Genomic DNA, 23166 nt, shown 5'->3' with positions numbered 1-23166 from the left:
TTAAGGAGAATAACTTGCTCTCGTGTCAGCTTGTTTTCCAGGGCTCTACATTTTGATGGAACGGGCAGACCTTATGACTGATCACCTATTTCTTTTCCCCTCTCTTCAACATACAATACAGGAAAAATCACAAGTGTATAACAATACACACATTGTTCTTAACTTCAATTTCAGAACAATACAATTCAATTTATTTGCAAAGCATTTGTAGAGAAATAAGTGTCGGACTCGATTAGCACTGACTGAATATTCTCACTGGCTTCTGCACGGGGTTCAGCGTTCCCAGCCTCCAATGCAGCCTCTGTGTACATTTACCACTACTGTTCCTTCCACCCTTCATACCTTTTTCCATGCCACTTTGCCCAAATACCCTTCTTTTTTTTCCTTCTGCCTTACTTTCTTTGCTCTCTGTGCTTAGAACTAACTTTTCCCTTCTTTGTGTGACAAAAAAACATCTTTTCCTTTCTCCTAAACCACTAACAAAAAATATCTCTAAAACCCAATGAATTTCTATTAGACATTTCAAAGTAATTTGCTACTCTGTATGCAAGTACAGTGGTAATATACTCTTGCACTAGTCCACCATCCAGGTCATTCAGGTCCCAAGATTTCAAAACAGGAATTAAATCAGAAGCTCATAATTAAACAGCAAAAGCTTAAGTGCCAGACACCTGCAGTTCCCATTGACTGCAAAATAAATGCTTATTATGGAGCATTTTGGAAAGTGTCACTACTTGTCTAGGTAACTATTAGGAGATTTGCTTTGGAAACGGCAATCCCCATTTTTTACTGACTGGATTATCCATACTTGCAGCCTGTTGAACACTGGCTCACCTGTCTCAATTTCGATTACAAGCTTTCCCGTATTCTACACAAGGCTTGACATACTGACACAAACCCTGACAAGAAGTTATCACTACCAGCTGTTTAATCCTGGAACTGAAGCAGCACATTGCTTCAGCAGTGAATGAAGGAATGAACTGTGAGAACAGTCTGTCTGCTGACCCATGAAAACAATTTAGCTTTCTTTTAGATTGACAAGACTTAAACCTTCAGAGACGCAGGTTTTCATCTGCTTTTATTTCCAAAATGAATCAAATTACATAGATGTGTGAGCTGGGAACTAGCTTCTAAATACAACACTCCTTCCCTCCCAGTAACGTTAAAAATACAAGACTCCTCACAATGTGCTTAAGCGCTTGGTGCCTGTGTGAACGTTAAGTATCATTTTCCCTGTGCCACATTATTTGCTCACGCTTATTACTTTTCTAAAGGAAACGTCTGCTGTATCTTGGCTGGAGAGTTACAATATAGACAACAGGTGTTGCCTGTGGAATGATGTCCTGCAATGAGCGAGAATTCCTAAACAACAAGGGAATTGTAATGCTTGTGGGACATGTGATTGAAATTAGCAATATCAAACTTGGAAAATGAGAAGACTGCTGATGACTTCAAGGAATTCTTTCTGAACAGTTAAGGAAAAACTTTTTCATGCCATCTGACAAACCGATCAAAAAAAACCCCAAACCAACAAACTTGTCAGTAATAGGAACAAGATGAAGAGGTCAGCAATGGATACCTCTAATGAAAGCCTTAGCTTCTGTGACACATTCACTTGCTGGCTGCACATCTTTGTGAACATATTTTTATCTTACATTCTTATGCAGAGTGCTTACCAGTTTTCTTTGGACTGCTTGTCATCTTGAAGGAATCTGAGGAAGGGAGGCAGAATGAAAAACACAGTTCATAAGTTCAGAATCCAAGATTTAGAGCCAAGTTTATGCAGAGAGAGCACCCTTCCCATAAGGTACACTTTGCTTGGGCATTCAATGCAAATTCAAAACTTTTATTTTCAGGGTTCTCTTTTCCCTCATGAACCAATGAAGATCCTGCTCTACTGTTGTTCAGCACACTGACACCATCTAGCTACTTACATGTTGAGCTATCAAGACGACCACCTGCCTGGTCCTATTGGTCTCGTATTTCCATCCTTTGCTACCCCAGGGAAAAATGCAAAATTAAGCCAGGAAAACAAAACCACCAGATCTCCTGTTTACTGCACTACAGTACCTGGCCTTCACAGGTCTCATAGGAATGGATTCTAAGTTTCCTGTGTGTTCCTGAACAGCTTTTACCCCAAGCTAGCTCGGGCCATAGGTGAACAGTCATCTGCATTCCCCAGAAGCCTAAAAAGCTACCTCATCTGCATGTGAGCTTGCAACAGATACCCAGCACTGGGAAGGACTCTTTGGGCCACACAGTCCATTTGCATGCTACTGCAGACATCACATCATCGAAAGCCTATGTTATTTCCAGTTTTTTGCCTTTGATAAAAGGCCATCCACAGACATACCTTTCTCACACAAAGAATCAGTATAGAGTAAGACCTATAGATCAAGGCATCCTGGGGAGAAAAATGACCACACAGTTTGGCTACAAAACTCCTGTTTAGAGTAGCAGGGACTAGGGAGAACTGCTTACATCAGTGTTCTTATGACTCTCCTCTCCCTTTGGTGACAGCAGGTTGTTCATCTTGAATTTTTCTGGTTCCAACCAGGAATGGTTCCAGTTAGTGTAGCTTCTTGGGGTTAGTAGCGTGCCTATGTAGAGAGAAAGAAGGAATGGTGAAAGAACACAGAAGAGAAAAGAATTCTTAGCACTTTTCTCTCCTCTTCATAGTGTGGTCTACACACTAAGCTTCACCATATCTCACGATGCAGTTCACTTGTTCGTATGGACAAAGCACAGCTGATGTTCATCTAAGGCACGAGATAAATAAGCTTACAAGGGGATTTAGGATGCAGGCCCTGTTTGCTCTGCCTATAAACAACATGGCAGCTCAGCCCAAAGGCCTAACATCTTGTCTCCAGCAGCTGCCGGCTATGGAAGGTTACAACAGAGCATAAGAAACCGACCCATACTGAGAGATCCTTTCCCTGGTATAGCCTCCCTGCATCCACTAATCGGGAATCTACAGACTGGAGGTTTAATATTTCATCATTTCCTGGAAAGGACATCTTAAGTGACCCATAGAAACAGATGGCTGTGAAAGTAAGAGACAAAGAGAAGAATGAAAAGATGGACATGGAAGCAAGCAAGGAGTAGCCAGGCAATAGGAACAGAATGAGAGACCTCAACAAAAGCTTTCACTGCTGTGTGGAATGCACGTGTCCTCTGAACCTTCGGTCTCCCTGTCACCAAGGACAGCCTCCTGGCAAACTCTTGTCAGGAAGCAATGGGTTCTACCCAGAGCATATGAGCAGCTGAACTGCCTGCGTATTTGCTTAAACTCTTTAAGGTGAACAGTGCGGCCAGAATGGTGAACAATGATAGGAAAACTTCTTCAGAGGCCTGGGAACTTTGTATACAACATCATGGCTTCATATACAATTTCTCTGCTTCTTAGAGCAGACGATACATTTTACACATTAGTACATATAAGAAAGGCCCAAGTACACAAATGTAAATGTGTAGAACGTATATGTGTGAATTCAGGGAAGGAGGGCAGAAACTGAGTTTGAAAAGGCAAGGGTTAACTCAGTTTGCAGCCTACTGCTTGCAGGAGCCACACTTCATGACAGGAGCGAAACTACTCTCACCGATCATCCATTCTGAAATTGCCTTGCAAAGCTGTGTCTTGGGCTCATCTGCACCAACACATGACCTTGGGAAACCAGAACAGAAGCGGATATACAAGGCTTGACTCAGCAGTGAAAAGAAAAAAACTAGGATTTAAGGAAAGAAAAATGACAACTCTATATATAGTTAAGAGATCACGGACACACTGTTCTTTTGAATAACAAAGTCAACATGTCAGTCAAAGCCATGACTGCAGCTTTGAAGAGCCAGTAATTAAGAAGTGCAGGATTTGGCAAAAAATAAAGAATGAAAACATTTCTCCTTTCCCCTTTCTTAAAAGGTCATGTTAGCAAAAGAGAGCAATCAGACAGGCTGTTAGTGCAGGTATTTAGGACTTTTAGGAGACAATAAAAGCCTGCTGTGAACAGTGAAAGAAAATTAATAACCTGGGAATAAGTAAATAACTAAGAGAGAAGGCAGAGGTGAATTAGGTGAAGGCATATTCGTTGGGTGAAAGAGGGCAGACATGAGTGACTAGAAATCAAACCTGTGCTTTATCCCATTTTGTTATTTTACTTACGTTGTTAAGAGCTTTGCTATCCAGAAGACAAAGGCATGAGCTTTCCTGGCCGTCACTCGGAGATTCAGTGCAGGGACACCACCCATGACACCCCAGTATCCTCAAAAGTTACAATACTACTGATGGTTGGATATTAGGATTCCTGCAATAATTAGTTAATAGATGCCCACGCAACACACTATTTATAGGATAGATATTAGTTTCAGATTACTCCTGTGGGGACGGGTTTCTCCATCTCATTTCACTGTCCTTGTGTTTTCTTCGCCTAGCGATAAGCACTTTTATGAGGGCCTCCTGGTGGTGGAATCTGCAACAGTCAAGCAGAAGGAAAGCATAATTCTTTGCAGAGTGGTGAAATTGCTGTTCTCTCTCTCGAGTTGACTATAATGAAAAGAAGAAAGAAAGAGAGAAAAAGAGGCATCAGCTTTGTCAATAAAATATAGGTGAGATATTTAATATCTAAGATACTAAAAGAAGGGACATCATTAACTGCAGAGCACTGAGGCGGCAGGAATTACCTCACTGCTGAAGAAATTAATTGGGTATGGAATTAATTTCAATATGCAAAAAAAATTTTTTTTTTATAGGTTTTAAACTCAGTCTCATTTAGCCCACCGGTCAATGTAGCAAGTTTCAAGCAGCAATAATTACAATAAATATTACTCTAGACTTATTCTGATGTCAAGAAGAAGTCTACTGAATTCACCAATCAGTGGGGTTTCCCTATAATTATTGATATAACAATCCCGCAGCGTATATGAAAAAAGGCAAGAGAAACACTATGGAGTTAAAAGCAGCTCTGAGATCAGCAGCTGGCAGGACAACAACGCAATATACCAGAGGCAACACTAGAAACAGCAATAGTCGGCTCCTGTCTCAGTATCTACCTGAGGTAAGTGGAGAAGTAACGACAAAAAGCTACTGCCAGAATAGCCTGGAAGGCTGGTGCAGCAAGGAAATTCCACAGCATTTTTTGGGGAAATGGAGTCTGGCAAGAAACGAAATGTAGTAAAACCATGCAAAAGAAGAAAGATTCCTGGAGCAAATCACAATGACAACCAGACACTGAACCTCTTTCTCTCAAACTTCAGGAGCAGCTTTGTGAACTGTCATTCAGAAGCCCTACCAACTGTGAAACTATTCATACACATATTAGCATCCACGCACACACAAGTATGTATGCATCCACCTCGTATGCCAAGGCGGTGGGGATGATGGGCTGCCTGGCTTTTCCCTGAATCTCTGCCTTGGAGAAAGACGCTGTCAGAGAAATCACTGTGAGACCCTGGGTAAATGACACAGTTTCGTTTTTACAATAATTACAATGTATTACTACAATACTCATCCTGCTTAGTGCAAAGAGAACTGAAGTGCACAACTGTGCTGAAACATACAGGTTTCTTCTAGGAAGGTGAACGTTACCAGCCCTTTGTTACTGGCAGGGCGGGCCCTGACCAGAACTTCTAAACATCTGTATATTCCCCTCCTCAATAACAAGCCCTTTAAGAATTTGTAAAGGAAACATGTGCCTTTGTCTTTGAGCATCTCAGGGAGATGCTTCTCTCATCTGGAGCTCTTCAGGTTGAGCATTTTTTTGGAAACTCTAAATTTTTCAGTGCATTTAACAACTGAAAAAAAAAAAAAAAAGAGTGAATGTTAAGAGCTCAGTTCCTCACTATCCTGTATGGTCTTTGACTCTTAAAACCACTTAGGTTAGCTACATTTTTTTTTTCAGTTCAAAATTGTAATTTTACATTCTCTCAGCTTTTCTTCCAAGGTTCTTGCCCTCATTTTACTTCTGGCCCCTCTTCACCTTTCTTATCCAATGTACACGCACATACACATATGGATGTTAAACGTTGATAGGAGTTGCATCTACTTCACAAAGCCCTTGTTCAGAACTTCAGGGTTTTTTTTCTACTTTTAAAGGTGTTGTGGGTTTTTTCTTTCCCCTCCCACTGTAATCCCTTCTCTTATTAAAAAAACCCCACTAAGTTCCAGTGCAAAAACTCTAGTACACAGGGTCAGAAGACCACCGTTTTTATAGCATGCACCCTGGAAGAAGCAGATATTGCTTAACTGGACTACGAGAAGATACTGCAGCACCAGAGATCTTTTTTGTCAATAGTCACCAGGCTGGTACTATGAGATCTTTCCAATTCTCATTCCAAGCAAGCAGTTTTCTGGTACACTTTAGGCAGGGTGCCAATTAAGCACTCTGAGAACAAAACACTGTTCAAGAACTTTTTTTGTTGAGTATTACTACATGTACAAACCAAATTAAAAGGCTGGTGATTCTCTTATTTTCTCCTCTCTTTCCTGGCACTCCTGTTTATCTGCCCTCCCCTTTATTTCCTTTCCTTTATTGTACCCCTTTAACTGAAGCCAGTATCCTAAAGTCTCATTAATCTAAAATTTGGGAAAGCATCAAAAAGTCCTTAACAGAAGCTGTTCTGACAACGAAGCAAGTAATTTCGGATCACTAACAGATTAGTTATATTTTAAAATTTAAGAGTGGTATTTTGCTTCTGCAATATAAAAAATATTGGTGATATGTGCTAAGTACCCCTGCCATTAATTCAAAATATTATCCAAACCAACTACCAAAGCTTCCTCCTGCGGAATACAAGCCAGCAAGTAACACGATAAAAATAAATTTATCCCATCATGTGCTGAGAAAGGAGGACTTTGCAACACGCACAGAAAATGAGGACACTGGGACTGCTTCAGAGGATGGCTTTAATTAAAGAACTGCCTGCTCCTCTCTCTCCAACTTCTAACCTATCTTTCCCTGAACTCGGGGAGTCCAGGACCCCAGACCTTCTCCATGTCCCCGAGCAAGGAGGGATTCTCTGCCTAATGGCGTTTTGTTATTTACCTGCAAAAACAATTTAAAAATGTCTTTCAAGCAATCCAGGCATTTTAGGAATCAGCAGGCAGAACATCGCAAGCTGGATGCAGCCCGACCGCGAAGAGAGCCCCATCTCCACAGCAGCAGCTCCTCCGCGCTCCCGGCTCCTCCACAGCCAGCGGGACCCAGAAGGGCAGCTGGCAGGCCGGAGCAGGCAGCCGAGCCGGGACGGCGAGAGGTCGCCGAGGCTACCGCGGGCCCGTGTAGCCAGGCCCTCCGGCACGGCCTCCCTCGCCCGCTCCCGAGACGGCAGCCCCGGCGCATCCCCCGCGGCCATTCTCCTCACAGCGGCTGCCGGCCAGGCCCCACCGCGAGCCCCGTCCCGCCGCCTCCAGACGCCGCCGCGGCAGCAGGGAGGAGCGTCGGAGCCCCGCCGTCGCCATGGCAACGCAACGGCCGCAAACCGCTCCTGGGGCACGCGGCAGCGGAGGCTGATGAGCCCACCGGCGCCGTGAGGAACAGAGAGCGCCGAGAGCAGGCGCGGCTCGCCGGAAAGGTGCTCTTCCCCCTTCCCCCCGTAATGAGGGCGAACCGCGATGGCACAGCCTGGCCTCACCGTCCCCGCACCGCGGGGCTGGCACCCTCACGCGCCGGGGCGGGGGGAGGGGGGAAGAGGGGAGTGCGTACCTCGTCTGCTCTGCCCTCGCCGAGCCCGCTGGTTTCGCCAGCGAGGCGGCGGAGGGGAAAACAGAAGGAGGCACCATCCCGGGAATAACGCTTCTCCCTTCTCTTCTCTTCGGCGCGTCTGTCGGTGGAGCGGCCCGGCCCGCGCCCCCCACACACCAGTGCCGCGCCGCGTGGCACGGGGATAACTGCCGCGTGCGCCTGCGCGGGGAGGGGGCGCGAGGCGGCGCCGGGCACGGGCACGGGCCGCCTCGCTCTTACGGCGGCGCTGCGCGGGTGGCGGAGTGACGTCAGGGGCGGCCTCGCGCCGTTCGCCCCTCTCCCCGGTCACGTGGCATCAGAGGCGCGAGGAGAGCCGCGCGCCGGCCCGTCACGGCGGCGGCCGGTGGGCCTGGCCCCAGGCAGCCCCCTGACCCCGGCCGTCTGCCCCTTTTTGAAGGGAAGGGGCGCGTAGCGTGAGGAGAACGGGTCTGGTTTTAGGTGGAAACTGGGTAACGTCAGCAGAGCGGCTGGAAAACGGGCCACTGGAGGAAACCCCATGCTCGCCGGCGCAGCCGTCTCGTGACATCGCTGCTTAGGGCCTACGGCCTCAGACCAGCACGTCCCTCCTGTCTGGGGAGCAGCACGAGGCCGTCAGGAGCACCCGTGCACCCTGCCAGCAGCGCACCATGCCTCTCTTCGGGAACACCTTCAGTCCGAAGAAGACTCCCCCCAGGAAATGCTCCTCTCTCTCCAACCTGCACTTGGTGAGTCCCGGCACCTGCGGCTTGCGTGAGGCAACGCTGGCTCGGTGGCCGGGGGTGGGTGGATCCTGCTGTCAGTGCCGTAACCCTTACAAGAGCTCCCAACTGGGCCACTTTCCTACTGCAGTGCGGCACCATTTCTGGTGGCCAGTGACCAGATAACAAACGTAAAAATGGAATAGCTCAGGGTAGGATTCTTACCACCTCACCCACAGCCCAGAACTGCTTCACCTGAAACTTCTCTCTGATGGTGTCTAAGCCCAGGGAGATGAGTGTATAGGCAGGAGAAAGTGCAGGCACAATAGCAAGAGGAGCCAGTCCTCTACTGCAGCAGAACATGACTAAAGTAGGGTTTCAGGCTCCAGGGCTGGTTGGACCAGCAGCTTCCATTGCAATGCCAGTCGCAAAGAAATGGGAGAACAGGCTGGCTTTGGATTTCTGTAAAATGCTGAGTGTCATCTTCTCTCCACAGCTGGATAGATCGACCCGTGAGATTGAGCTGGGCCTGGAGTACGGCATCCCCACCATGAACCTTGCTGGCCAGAGCCTCAAGTTTGAAAATGGCCAGTGGGTGGCAGGTAGAGTGCAGCTCAGCTTGCTTTGATCTGAAGTAGCCATGGTTGGCTGACAATCTGTATTTTGACCTCTTTCTTTCCTCCCAGAATCAGGAAGCTTCACGGGGGATCGCAGGGAAATGCAGCGCTTGCGCAAACGAAACCAGCAGCTAGAGGAAGAAAACAACCTCCTTCGGCTGAAAGTGGATATTCTGCTGGACATGGTGAGTCTTTGCCCAACTGTCACCTGCCCGCAGCAGCGGAAATGCCCAAGCAAAGGGTGCTGGGACCACCAAAGGAGGCTGTTCTCACTGCTCTTTCCGCTTTACCCTGCTACGCAAGACAACTGTAACGGCAGTGTGAGAGTAAAGTCTGGTCTCACTTTACTGAAAGTGAGAGAAGAAGAGGGGAAGGTTCCCCCGCAGCAGAGCTTGACTTTAGCAAGCGCTGTGGCTGGATTAGACAGGAGCCCCTGCAAGTGCCATGTCTCCGCTTTCCCTTTCTGCGTGGAGTACGGCATTTTTCTTCCCAACCTGGCCTCTGCCCTAACTGTGGAAACGGAGTTAGAGCCACCCTTTCTGGTCACAGAAGATTAAAGTTTCCATCTGCTGTGACAAGTGGTGTGACATCTGATCTGTGTGTAAACCTATGGATGAAAGAATTCCCAAGCCCTAAATAAACTGGAATTCAACCTTACCCAGAGATGACAGCTTTCATGCTTAAAATCTGGAGACGTTTTCAGGGAAGGAGAATACGTGCATATTCTCAGTCTGTTGAGTGATTCAGCCTTTACGTCAGTCTGAACAAACACTTAACTCCTTCGTCATGTTCCCTCCTCATGCTCTTCCTGTGTCTCAAAACCTGCAAGCAGCTTTTGTGGCTGGAGCACTCAGCAGAAGGCCCAGCTGCTTTGCAGGTTTTCCAGGAGATCTCAGTGAAGTGTGAAACCTCAGCTTCCCTCTTGCTCAAACGGGAACAAATTCCCTCACGCGGGTGCTGGCCTGTGGCTGTAAATCTCAGTGATACCTGTGGAAAGGTGATGCTGTGAAATCGGCAAAGCTTCCAAGGCACAAATGTCTTTCTGTGTGTGCTGCTACAACATGAGGTGCTTCTCCAGAGGGAGAGCAGTCTCTGATCCCTCTAAGGGGCTTTAATGTCCTGCCACACGTATCCGACGTACGCCATGGACTGCGAGATTGCAGATCCAGTGTTAGCCCTGCAGCTGTAGTGCAGATTGGAGGAGTAGCTCACTCTTGTCGTTGTTCGCTCTGTGTTGCAGCTCTCCGAGACCACAGCCGAGTCCCACCTCATGGAGAAGGAGCTGGAGGAACTGAAGAACCACAGCCGGAGAAGGAAGTGAAGAAGAGGTGGCTGGAGGACTGGGGGGCTCGGAGGCTGGCTCTGAGTCTTGGCTGCCCCTGCGTGTGGGATGCAGGGGCTGGCCCGAGCCTCCTCGCTACATTGGTACTGTGTGTAGGTACTTTGTTCTGCAGGACCGCAAGTAACAGGGAGCCTCCGGTGTTGCGTGGTGCCGTAGGTGCCATGTCACGGCTGGTTGGGCACCCCAACAAGTCACACCGCGACGCTGTTAATTAACACTCGCTTTTTTTCTCACTGCACTTTACCCCGCTATGTTTCCTCACCGCAGCCCAGCAGTAGGTACCCTCTTTCCTAAGGCAGCCCGACGACAGGCAGTGGAGAAGATCCACCTCCGGGTGGGCCCCACGCTGCCTGCTGTGCTTAAAAACACAGGGAGACTCCCCCCACCCGCAAATCCGTTCCCTCGGGAGAACCTGCAAGGCTTTTGTCGGCTTCACTGCTGCCTTTGGCGAGCTGGATGCTGGAGTCGCTCGTTCTCAAGGGTTTTGCATACTTTACATAAAAATTTACGTTTAAAACCAGATCTACGGGTGTTTGTTATGTAAAGAGTGGTGCTGCGAGCGCGCGGGGCCGGGGGAAGCGCACCGGGAACGGCGGGCGGTCAGGGATACCCCGCGGAGGTGGGGGCGGTCCGGCCTCCTCCCGGCCGGCAGGGGACGCTGCCGCCTCCCACACCGGAGGGCGGGAGCACCGCCCCGCTTCCGGCGGCGCTCTGGCCGCCCTTCCGCTTCCGCTGGCTCACCGCCCCCTCCGTCCCTGGCTGGTGGTGATGGCTGCCGCTGCGTCCCTGTCTCCGGAGGAGCTGCTGCCCAAGGGCGGCTCGGGCAAGGCCGAGGAGCTGGAGGACGAGCTGGAGGAGGAGGACGACGACGAGGAGGTAGCGGGGCGGCTGACGGCGGGGCGGGCCGGGGCGGCGGGGCCGGGCGGGCGGGGTGACCCCGGCGGGCGTGCAGGGCCGGGGCGGGCCTGACGCGGTGCGTGCCGCCCGCAGCTGGACGAGACCCTGGCGGAGCGGCTGTGGGGGCTGACGGAGATGTTCCCCGAGAGCGTCCGCTCGGCGGCCGGAGCCACCTTCGACCTGTCGCTGATGGTGGCGGCGAAGATGTACAGGTGAGGGAGCGGCGGGCCGGGCAGGGCGCGAGGCCGGGCTGCGGGCGGGAGTCTCCGAGGAGTCGGTCCCGCCGGGTGCGGGGCGGCCCCGCCGGCTGCCGCTGCGGCTTTGGCCGCTGGCAGCGCGGCGCGGCGCAGTGCGGGGCGGGCGGGGAGCGGCGGGGCCGCGATCTGTTTGTTGGCAGTGTGGGCAAAGCCGAGGGGGGGGGCGGGGGAAAGGTGCACAGTGGGCCACCCCGGGGCTCGGGAGTGGAACTGGGGGAAGGCTTTTGTCGGAGGTGTGGAAAGGAAACATGGGAGAAGCCTAGCGCCTGTAAGAAGCAGCTAAGGAACCGATTCTTATTCCTAACGTGCTTTCTCCTCCCTAGATTCTCCAGGGCAGCTCTGTGGATTGGGACCACCTCCTTTATGATTCTGGTTCTTCCTGTTGTCTTTGAAACTGAAAAACTGCAGATGGAGCAGCAGCAGCAGCTGCAGCAGCGACAGGTGAGGAGGGAACACCCAGCCCTTTCTCCTGGCCCGTCAGAGTTAGCTTGGGGTGCCTGCACCGCCTCCCAGGTACCAGCTGTTGGAGTAGCTCAGGGAAAAGAAACCAAAGAGTGCAAGCTGCTGTATGTTGTGGCCTCGTTCATCCCACCACATGCTCTAGTTGGATGTTGCAATGGGACAATCTTACTGATTCCCAGGAACAGGCTGGCAGCAAACAGCTCAGCTATTGCTGGGCTGAAGCTCGCAGTGGGGAGCGCACGTGGGCCCGTCGTGGCAATGCCCAGATCTGCCCCGTTTGTGTTTGATGTGGCCAAGTGAGGAACTGACACTGCAGAACACTGCTGGTGCCTGTGGTGTCTATTGTGTCCCTGGGGTGTCTCACCTGCAGGAGGGAAGGGCAGGGCAGTGCGGGGCAGCTGCCCCATGTCCTTGCAGCCCCTCACCTGACTGTTTTCCTTCCAGATCCTCCTCGGACCCAACACAGGGCTCTCGGGAGGAATGCCAGGGGCCCTGCCTCCGCTGTCTGGAAAAATCTAATTTGCTGGAGCTGCGCTGGATTAGTATCATGTGGGAAGACCTTCAGATGATGATGTATTGAACTGTTGATTTGTTGGGTCAGGGCATTTTTTGTTTGTTTTTATTTTCGGTTCTCCTTTGGGACATTGACCTGTTCATAATGTGGGGGGGAAGCGCCCCCTCTGGACCTGATGATGGCTCCTGTCTGCATCCTCCACCTTGTAGAAGTTGTGAGTCTTTCCTTTTATTCAATCAGCCCGCCATAACCACTTGCAAAGACTTGAACTGGGGGAGCTCCTCTTCCAGACCTTGCCCCCCACAAAACCACCCTGGGGCACAGGTCAGGCTTTGAAAGGCAGCAACCAAACAAAAAAAAATCCCTTCCTGGCTGACTCGGAGCCAAAGGACACTGGTGACAGGAGGAGTGACTTTCCTAGCAGGTGAAGCAAAAGAAGGAGGGGTGCGAGTAGCCACACCCCACGGAAAACACTCTCTGGGAAGACGCGTGTGCAAAAACACCTTCACTGCAACTTCATGTGTGCGTGTGAGAACCGAGGGAGCAGCAGGCCAGGTTCAAGACGATCACGTCTGCGCTGATCCTCTGCCTCATAAAGTAGAACTTCAGATATCAGCTGCGTATTTTTTTGTATTGATATTAAATAAATGCAACCTGAGCAGTGTGGTTTTACTAGATGTCCTTCAGGGAGGCTCAGTTCTTTCAGAGCTGTCGGTGGCTTTGTGGGTAGGGGCCCTTCTGATTCTCGCAGGGCCTGGCAAAGGGGGGAAGGGACAGACAGGGCTTTGTCACCTTCAGGTGGCTGAGAAAGGTTTGCATGGCTTAAGGGAATTCTCAGGTGATCCTACCTCAGCAAGAGTGACCGGCCTTCAAGGTTCTTAACTCCCAGAAAGGCTGCAGTTTTATAACCAAAGAAAAAAAAAATTTATTTTTCCTTTACATACGTTGTTACAGAACAATTCAGCTGAACATACAGAAGTGATAGGACATTTATATGGAAACATTTTTTTTTCTCCATTTTTAATATTTGGTTAAACAAAATACATCTCTGTAAACAAACCCAAGACAAGGCTCTAACAAAACCAAACAAGCAGGAAAAACAAACGTGGGCTTCAGCACTCCCAAGCAGTGGGTCCGGACCTGCTTGCCCACCACCTTGGGCACAGCAGCCTCACCTCACTTCCCACGGGGGTGTGACCGTACACCTCCCTTTACCTGAGCAGCTGGACCATACTGTTCCCCCACCCCAGGAAAGGTGCTGACATACAAGGAGAGGAAAATAACTCCAAAAATATTTTAAAACATCTTTGCATATTGTGCACTGATCCATTGGCTTGCAGTTTCCATGCAAACAGGGTTTCTCCAAAGTGCGACTTTAATCAGCACAGAAAACGCTGCTGTTGAGATTTATCCCCCCCATCCCCCTTGAAGAAATGGCTTCAAGTCACCAGCAGAACGCCTGCAGGCTGCGCATCCTGCCTGTGAAGTATTTAAAAACTCTGCCAGCTGGTATTATTGGTCATTGGAATGTGTCACAAAATAGGACTTTCTATACAAAGGTTGGGTCTTTAAAACCTAAGAGCCGTTTTCCCTTGACTGTGGGAGGCTGTGCTCAAAATGGTGCTTGCCAGATGTCCAGGGGCCAGTGAACAGCATCGTCCGGTAGTCACGGGTCTCTCTTCTCTGTTAGGAAGGTGCGATTCTGGTGGTCTCTCAGCTTCGAGCAGCTGCTCAGCTTTTGCAGAGCTCTCAAGAGAAAAACAACTGAGAAAAGGTAGTTAAACCCCGCTCCTTTCGCAAGCTCAGACACCAGTAACGAGACTTCCTTGCACAATGGAGCGGGATCCTTCAAGCTCCATCATGTCCCAGAGATTGCTGTTGAACTGAAGACATCCCATGTACAAAGGAGGGAAGCAGACTGCAGCTCAGCCAGGAAGAGCTAAGCACGGTCTGTTCCAAATTCAGCATTTCTTCCTCCTGCTGTGGAAGGCATGACTGAGCTACAGCTCGCCCAGGTGACCAGAAAACAGCTGGTGGAGATTGCTCTTAGCATCTCCATATCTAGTCACTCTTCCCCACGGAAAGGAGGGGAGGAAAAAGTGATTCATCCATTAACGGAATGTTTGCTGCCCAACACTAGAAGAGAGGTTTGTTCAACTACCAGGCCAAGGTCTCTCTCAACACCCAAAGGTTCTAGTGGACCCTCTGCATCTCCCACATTATCAGCTAGTAACTATAAAAAGGGCAAAAACTGACTATTATTAAGGTTTCCCTCCTCGGCTGATTATTTTCTTTGTAACTTTACCTCTTCCTGGGACATTTCGCCTGACATTGCAACTGTGGGCTAGACTCCTGGAAAGAGGAAAATAAAAGGGTATTAATTCCTCTCAAAACCCCTTCGGTTTTATTCCTCTCTCCAAGCAGCCCCTAAAGTACTGGGTGACCATGCAGAAAACCAAACTAGATGTTAAAAAAGACAAAAAGCCCAAAAGCTGGTGGAAAAGCCCAAAGAAACCCAAGCAGACTACAGCCTCTCTCCAGTCCAGAAACTCGACGCTCCTCCATTAGCCTGCGCTTCCTGTTTCCACATCGCTTGAGCCAGCCGCATCCTGCCGAACAACCCCTCACCACATGCCTAAGCCCCTGGAGACACTGGGGAAGAATCCTCTAGCTGCCCGAAGAATTTCTTGAAAGATGACACTGTTTTTATTATTGTTTTCTAATTCCTGGCACAAACCATCCCTAAGAAGCAGAGGGTCACGCTGAGCACCGTACCATTCCTAGTGTTTTGAGAGTGTCCTGAGAGACCCTTAGGAATTGCAAACGTCTTCCCGACGACTTGTTTTGGAGGGAGAGACTTGAGAAGAGGCGGCAGTGTACTTGGCCCCTGCTCCTCCCTGGCAAGCCCCAGAGGGAGCAGCGTCCCACCACGTGCGGCCTTGGACAATACAGGTCAAAGGGAAAGCCAGAGGCTTCCAGGCACCCGAGCCCCACAGCCCGGTTTTAGAGCTCGTGAGCCTTCCAGCTAGCCGAAGGGCACGCAGCTCGTCCACGTTTGCAACTGAAGTGATTGGCTTCCAGTTTCCTCCACTCTGCCCTCGATTCTTCCCCACCCACCACCCCCAATGTCCTACGCCGTTGTCCTATTGCACCAAGGAAGGAAGAGAAGAGCCTAACAAAGGAAGTTCCAGACAAGAAGTCAGGGCACCCATTATCCAGGTTTCAGGACATCAGGAGTTCAGTAAAGGGGAAGAGCTGTAGTGGGAGGACAGAGTCAGTCCGGGTCACACATCAGCTCTCCAGCTCTGATGTGCTTCCACCTCCTCTGGCACCACCAGCAGGAGTTCACAGTTCTTTCCTCTCAGCTGGTGTTTCAAAAATTTCCTATCGTAAAGAGAAAGAGAAGTAAGTGCTACTGAATGTAGAACTTCATTGTCTTCTGCAACAACTAAACGCAACTAACAGTGCAAACACGGCAAGAAATAGGAAGAAATCCCCACACACTGTCTTATTTGCTGACAATAAACTCCCCCCCAAAGTTAAACTTGCCCCACTAGATTCAACACACCTCTACACAGCAAGTTATTGCAGATTCAGATAGACATGATCTTAACCTCAGCAGAGATAAGTCTATATAGATGTCACTTTCCAATTTTCCAAGATGGCAAAAATAGAACTAAAACCAAGTTCAGCTTCTTCAGATCTCCAAGATCAAGAATCCCACTGTATTTTAAAGTAATTCCAACAAACCTGGAATACTTGTGGGGGAAAAAAAAAAAAACCACACCATCATTTAGATGTCCTTATCACAGGTAGAAGCAGCAGCACACCACCTGGTCATCTGACACAGTTCTGCAGCCCCTTTCTGCCCACAAGCTTTTTCTAATACTAAACTTGGATTATCTCCAATAAATATGGCAGGCAAATCAATGTTTTCTCTGATACCTTTTGGCCCAGATTTTCAGAATTCCCTAAATAGGAAGCCCTTATTTGTTGCTGAATAGCAGCACATCCAGGATAAAATCCAGGAGAAGCTCTACATGGCAGTTCCAGAACTGCGTTACCTTATCCCAGAAGTTCACAAAAGGCTGACGTTCGCTTTACCAAGACTTAATGGCACGGTGGGCTCTGCAAGTACTGCTCATGTGCGATCCCTACCTCGGAACACGGCTAGTCAAGACAGTGAAGTTGCCAGTAGGCTTTAGAACAGGATGGAACGGGAGCTGAACAGCAACTAAGAGCAGGTGAGACACTAAGTGAGAGCCAAAGTAACAACACCAACCATCTCGTGTCAAGATTACAGAGGGGAGGAGAGTCAGGCCAGAAGTGCAGCGTACGCTTACATAGGCAAGTGATTCCTAACAAGCAGGTTTCACTGCTGTCAGGGACATGGCTGTACTTTTAGCCTGGAAAGCCTTTTGTTGGGAACATACACATAGATCACTACTGAAGAGGCAAAGGAATGCTGATACTCTCACGTGTGAGGAGAGAGCAAGGCACAGCACATCTCACTGCAGTGTCTCCCACTAATACCAGACTTGGCCTCTGCCTTCACGACTAGTGACAGAGCCAGCCATGTAAGGGACGAAGCCAGGCAGAGATCTCCACTGCTGACAGCGTTCTCCTAGCTTTATGCAAACAGCATATAAATCTAAGCGAAGGCAGAAGAACCTTATTACTCTCAAATCTTTGCCATTGAAGGTCAGCCATAAATCGCTAACTGTTTAAGGACAGATTCCCCACCTCCAACAAGGAAGGATTTGAGGAGGAACAGAATAAAAAAAATCCTACCTGAGCTCACTTTCACCTCCAATCCACTCGGGCACCTTGAGTTTGGAGTCGAGGTTGTAGTAGGTGCCTCCCACCTCCCGGACGCATATCCAGTGCTGTCGCTTGAGGGGAAGCTTCAAGGGGCCCCAGCAAAGGCTGGAGGGCAGATTCATGATGAAGCCCATCACGTTAGACAGGGCAATGACGTTAACATCCCTGAAAGAGTGCAGAAAACAGCAATAAGATTATATGCTGGTAATTTCTCTCTCTCTCGTTTCTACAAACAGCAGCCATCTCCAGAATTACACGGCTTCTCAGTACCTGCGCTTGTCCCACCAAACCGCCTCATAGCCTTTGGTCTGCAGTGCTGCCATGATCACGTTCACATCATAGTTTCCATTTCCCAACATGCTCTTCTTGTGGGGTGTCACCATGGTGTTGGGGGACAGCCTGCAAACAGAACAGGAGACTGCTCTAGCAGGCGGTTGCTGAACCTATATTCCACAGCTGGAAGGGGCTAGTTGCTGTGAACTTGAAGCCCATTTTCAGGGTTTTTGTGTTTAAACACAAACTATTCCATTCCCCCTTACCACTCAACAGAGAGGCCGAGAGGGCTAAATCATGCATGAAGAATAACTTTGATGTACAAAGCCTCCCAGATTCTAGCTTTGCCATGAAAGAGACTGCAAAGCAGGAAACCTTTTTTCCTCCCCTTGAACTGGTACTTCTGAAGGATGCTTCAATTATTTTTTCCTCAATTCATGGCTGGAGTAAATGCCAGTTTACCATTTAGAACAACAGCTATCACGATTTCAAGAGTTCAACAGTCAACATCAGTCTTGAAAATTGGCTGAGATAACAAGAGGCGGGAAACCAGAAAAGGTTGCTCTCCTCCACTCCTCACTGGTAAATGAAAGAAGTATTTGGACGAAAATCTGTGAAGATATTTGGATTTGGAAGCTTTCTGAAGCATTGCCATTGCTATAAGATAAAAAAAAAATCTGGTGCTGTAGGTAACTAAACTGCTAACCTTGTTGCAAACAAATCTCTTCAGCTTTAATCCATGAGTGCCTATACATCACTTGCATCATTATAGCATCTAGAAATCCAGAATCACAGTCCGTCACGTTATATGCAAAAATGTAAGACAGCCTTTGCACAAATGGAGATAATGGATGCAAGGCATAAAACATGGAGACACACAGCAAAAAAAAAGTTAGCAACTTTTATTGCTTTGTGTTTCCCCCTCCCCCCTCCCAAAATTTTGTAAGGATAGGGAAAAAACAAGGAGGTGAATTATTATGAAGGTAACAGACAGGCTTCAACAGCTGGACGAGCAAGCACAGGGGGAACCCAGGAGCACACAACACCAGGAGCACACAACACCAAACCAAAGAAAGTCAAGCCTGGGATCAATTCTGTTGTGATGAGTTGCTCTTTTGACTGGTAAGAACTCCAGTAGCTCTGCTGGCACAAGGTTCAGATGTTTTGTATCATCCAAATATTCACATTTCACCTGCCTCTCCCTCATGTCAACTCCATCCCTCAAAACTCTTGATGTTCCCGCACATTTTTCACTCAGCCTTTAGCACAGTGCATGTTCTGCAGGCATGTTTTGTCCAGCGAAAATCCCTCAGCCCTTCTGCATTCCTCGCGTGACAACACAAAGCATTGGACAAGCAGAAGGAAGCAGTGGATTAAGTAGGGAGTCTCAGATCAAGGCTAGAGAGGCTACAGACAGGTCGCTTTTTGCATCAGCTGTGAGTTCTCTTGCAGTGGAGCAGACTGCAGCAGAACAGCCTAGCAAGTAACTTAACTACAGAAAGGAGAAGAGTCCAAAACAACGTGGTAAGAGGAAGAGCTGTTAATACCGGCCACTGGGCGTTTCTGAGCGAAGCAGTAACGTCTTCACAGAATCATGGTTTCCAGTCTCCAAAGCTCTGCTGTGTTTTAGTAATCAGAGAGATACAACTGTAGCTTGTCACAGTTCTTCCAGCATCTCCACAAAGCAAGATCACTTGCCTACAACTAATTCCTCAAGATCATTGCTTCAACCTATTAACTCTCACGAGCACCAGAGAGCTAGGAAAGCCTTCCAACTAACAGAGCCCTTTGGGTTGCACAAGCACCCTCTTGTGGCATTGTTTTCCAGAGACAGGCTTATCTGAGAGCTGAAAGAACACATTTATCTTTGTTCTTTCCTGTAACTTTCAGAGCCCCAGAAATGAGATGAAGAGACCAGCAGAGGTGACACACTCAAAGAACTGATAACCACGAGCAAACTTTCACCAAGAATCGCCTCAACGTCTCTACTCACACGCACCTAAATTGGGTCCACAATCATCAGCTGAAGCATTCTGATTAGACAAAGAATTAAGTTGCCTCTCCAAAGTTATTTTTTTTTTATTTAGACCCTAAGCTGAGGAAGACTGATGAAGTTGGACAGAAATCCAGATAATAATCCTCCTGAGCTTTCTAACGCAGAAACTTTCATCAACATGTTGTCTTAACACAACGGGCTCCAAGATTCCCGTACGCAGTTGTCTTTCCTAATCAGGTCTCAAATACATAGGCTCCAGTGAAGTGATTTTGCTTGTATCTCCATGCAACATTTGAAACATGCAATCTTCCTTCCTGCAACTAAAGCCAGAGGAACATCAAAAAGTTATTTCTTGTATTAGAGGAAAGAAGAGAGGAAGGACTACAAAATCAGAGGGGAGCTCGGACCAAGTTTTGGCATACACTTGAGATGATAATCATCAGACTACACTGGCCTTATGCAACGGAATGCAGCAGAAGGGAAACTAAAAATTAAGCAATGTGGTTCAATCATTCTTCAAGGGACGTGGTAAAAGCTACAGAAAGCTTAAGACTATTTGATTTCGTTACCTTGTCAACACTGAGTTGTTTTTGTTTTTGTTTTTTTTAAATAAATCACACCTCACAACATTTATGTAGCTTATTAAAAATATTCATCAGTCCTTTACCAGAGTCATAAACACAGAATATGACTAGACACAGGAAAGATATATGGAAAAGTGATGTATAAAGGGCAACTAAATCCACACCTCTTAAAGGCAAGTCAAAGAGCTAGACATGAGTAACAAACCAACAGAGATGCAAAGGTAGTGGCAATTTTTATGTACGGCTTATAGCTCGTCCATTTCTGACAGGAATTTCCACATATATTTCCATACTTCCACGGGGCTGAATCAATCTGCATATCATCTGAATACTAGGATGGAACAATACCAGGTTGCAATCAAAGACAAGTTCTGCCTTCTAGGGCAAGAGGTCTGACAGGATTAACATCCCAGCTCTTTCTGAGAGGTTTCATGCTGCACACTAATTCTCTCTCACCAAACCCAATGAAAGCCAAGTAATTAGATCATCACACTTCTTCTACCACATGAACTGCCTTTGTTTGCTTCAGGCCAATAGCAATCCATCTGTGATTAAGATTCTGACAATTGCTGCTCTGGAACAAAACCATAGCATCTCTACACTGGACAAAGAGTGCCTTGAGCCTGCCGTGGACCAGCTCCACTTCGTCAACAGGAATTTTATTTACAATGCTATTGTAAATAGCATTTCAATCCACTATTTGCTGTTGACCATCACCACATTTCTTTCACCAAAGATAGGCACGTGCTTGATGAGTCAAGCACCAGTTCCATAAATCTACTGATTTTCAGGACAGCAGCAACAGGCACACAGCTCCCTGCTCATCAGCACAGGGTACCACCCCTGCCTTGTCCAACAGCACCTGCATAACTGCTGTTACGAAGCATGATTTCCCACCTGCCACAAACACGCAATGCCATCGACTGCTGGTAACAGGTATTCAAGCACAACTTATGCAATGAGTACAACATCCACAGACTAGTATCAGAGGAGACCCCATTTTCTATTTGATTACTTCGCTTCATCAATGAAAGGTCATCACATTTTGAAAGGCAAGCTCAGAATTTCCACAAAACGCTGCAACAGCTTAAAGTAAACGTTTAGCAAAATATGAGCTATCGTAAAGGCCACATTAATAATTTACATTTATCCCAGTAAACCTCAAAACCACTTTTATTAATTATTTGAAGCTGCTGAGAAACATTTAGCAATGCCGCAGAAATGGGGATCCAGCTACTGAAATTAAATCCAGTTTGACACAGTATACAGTGTCTCACTGCATGGAAAAAAACCCACAACGTTTGAAGAACTTCACTTAATCGCTTGAGTAAGGAGTCACTCATTTTGCTAAGCTCCTAATTTCCAAAAAAAAATTAGAAGTTTTGCAGTACTAAATAAAGAAGTTTTTACGATGACCCATTTGTCATTCCTGCCACCTTCACTCTCCCAAGCCAATGCCAGAATCCGTTATTAACACCAAGATAAGATATCTACATGAAGCAGGGGCAAAAATATGGAAGACGAGTATAAGATGCATTACGGTGGGTGGGGAGAAGACAGCAGTCCAACCACATGACAGCATCTGCAATAAAGGTCTTAGACCCAAAACTGGCAGCCAGAATAGTTTAAGAAACACGTAAAAAGAGAGAGAATTTCTGCATGGAGAGAGGAGAAAAAAAAAGGGGGGGGATAGGAATTTAAAAAAGAAGCTACATTCAGTTCAAAACAGTGGCATACAGTGAAACCCTCCTTTGCACCATTTTTCCTCTCAAATAAGATCTGAGAATTCCTCCGAGCTACAGAGGACAAGGGGAAGCTAATATCAGCACAGAGAGTATCCTACCTCTGAAAAATCTCCTGCAGGGTTTCCCTAGTGAAGGCGTTGCTGTCCTGGAAGACATTGTTGAGGGCATGGAGGGCACACAGCTCCCTACGCTGCTTCTCATGGTAAATATGCAGTGGCGGTAGCTGGGGTGGCTCTGATGATTCCGATTTGGTCTTGTCACCTTTCCATGGCACGCAACTCATTTTCTCGCAGGGTGGATGCAAAGTAGGTGGTGAGAAACAAAGGAGGCTGAAGTTTCTTCCTCCACAGTCACAACAGCAGCCCACTGCCCCTTTCTTTTGTAGGCTAGCGCTGCTTCTAGCTCACAAACCCTCCTCTTGTGCTTCAGTTTATTCAGTAATTGCCTCTGATGGCTGGTTTTAAAAACCACATAAAAATCTGCAACATATTTTTCCTCTCTCCTCCCATATCCCATAAAACATAATACTTCCCTTCCTCCCCCCACAGAAGGAAAAAAAAAAAAAGTCAAAAGATATGAATCCCCTTAGTCTCAAGGTGCCAGCTGGAATTTATCACATCGCTCATTTTCTTCCATCTCCTTTGATCTATAGTGCCACTTAAAAAGGTACCCTGAGCAGGTAACAAAGTGAGGCCCACCCCCAAAGTGGAGAAGATGAAGCCAGCTTCTGGTGCTGCCTATGGGAGCACTGGGTGGTTCAGGACTTATCAGCTGCACTCCTCCATTCCTTTGGGAATGACTGAATCCAGGCGAGAAGATGCCAGCCGCTCAGGAAAGGAAACCGCTTCTTGCTAGGCCACAAAAAAACCCAAGTCCAGGCTCCGATGAAGGCAATTCCTCGCAAGTCACCCTGCGCTCCGACAAAGGGAAGTCTTCATTAGCAATGAGGCGAGGCAGCACAAAGCCCGTGAGAGCGAGGGGAGGGCAAGCGGCAGGCAGGACCAGCCCCACGGCCTGCCTCGCACCTTCCCACCCTGCGCTAGCACAACAACCACCACCCCGGGCGGGGCAGCCGCTTTCCACCGCCAAGGCCCAGCTCCTCACCCACAGCGCTGCCCCAGCAGCCTCCCGGCAGCCCCCTGCCCCGAGGAGAGGCCCCCACCGAGCCCACTTCCCTCCCCTCCAACCCCCGCCTGGCCGCCTCCCTTCCCCTCGGGGCTCGCTGTCGGGCCGCGGCGTCCGCCC

General features: G+C 48.2%; 3 protein-coding genes across 5 annotated transcripts; 2 read left to right on the top strand and 1 right to left on the bottom strand.

The window, feature by feature from the left end:
* Nucleotides 1–8360: 8360 nt before the first annotated feature.
* On the top strand, nt 8361–10356 carry CBY1 (chibby 1, beta catenin antagonist). The gene is made up of 4 exons (XM_009985765.2): nt 8361–8440; nt 8910–9015; nt 9100–9215; nt 10271–10356. Exons 1-4 carry the CDS (start codon nt 8363–8365, stop codon nt 10349–10351), a joined length of 381 nt encoding a protein of 126 aa, XP_009984067.1. The 5' UTR covers nt 8361–8362; the 3' UTR covers nt 10352–10356.
* Nucleotides 10357–11137: 781 nt separating this feature from the next.
* On the top strand, nt 11138–13179 carry TOMM22 (translocase of outer mitochondrial membrane 22). 2 transcript variants are annotated; one of them, XM_086610384.1, is made up of 4 exons: nt 11138–11248; nt 11363–11481; nt 11850–11967; nt 12433–13179. In XM_086610384.1, the coding sequence occupies exons 1-4, from the start codon at nt 11141–11143 to the stop codon at nt 12505–12507; spliced, it is 420 nt and encodes a 139-aa protein (XP_086466510.1). In that variant the 5' UTR covers nt 11138–11140; the 3' UTR covers nt 12508–13179. The 2 variants fall into 2 exon arrangements, with proteins under 2 accessions (XP_086466510.1, XP_086466511.1); XM_086610385.1 differs by having other exon boundaries at nt 11138–11251.
* A 262-nt stretch (nt 13180–13441) lies between these two features.
* Nucleotides 13442–22461, bottom strand: JOSD1 (Josephin domain containing 1). 2 transcript variants are annotated; one of them, XR_015222129.1, is made up of 5 exons: nt 22020–22461; nt 17594–17722; nt 17294–17488; nt 15711–15886; nt 13442–14854 (listed from the first exon to the last, which is right to left on the bottom strand). XR_015222129.1 is itself a non-coding variant. In XM_009991118.2 (4 exons), exons 1-4 carry the CDS (start codon nt 22202–22204, stop codon nt 15787–15789), a joined length of 609 nt encoding a protein of 202 aa, XP_009989420.1. In that variant the 5' UTR covers nt 22205–22461; the 3' UTR covers nt 13442–15786. The 2 variants fall into 2 exon arrangements, 1 of the variants encoding a protein (XP_009989420.1); XM_009991118.2 differs by having other exon boundaries at nt 13442–15886.
* Between the last annotated feature and the right edge of the window lie 705 nt (nt 22462–23166).

The sequence above is a fragment of the Tauraco erythrolophus genome, chromosome 4 (assembly GCF_009769465.1).
Source record: "Tauraco erythrolophus isolate bTauEry1 chromosome 4, bTauEry1.pri, whole genome shotgun sequence".
NCBI classification, from domain to species: Eukaryota; Metazoa; Chordata; class Aves; order Musophagiformes; family Musophagidae; genus Tauraco; species Tauraco erythrolophus.
The sequence above is the reverse complement of the archived record's forward strand: the minus strand, read 5'-3'. Positions and strand labels throughout refer to the sequence as shown.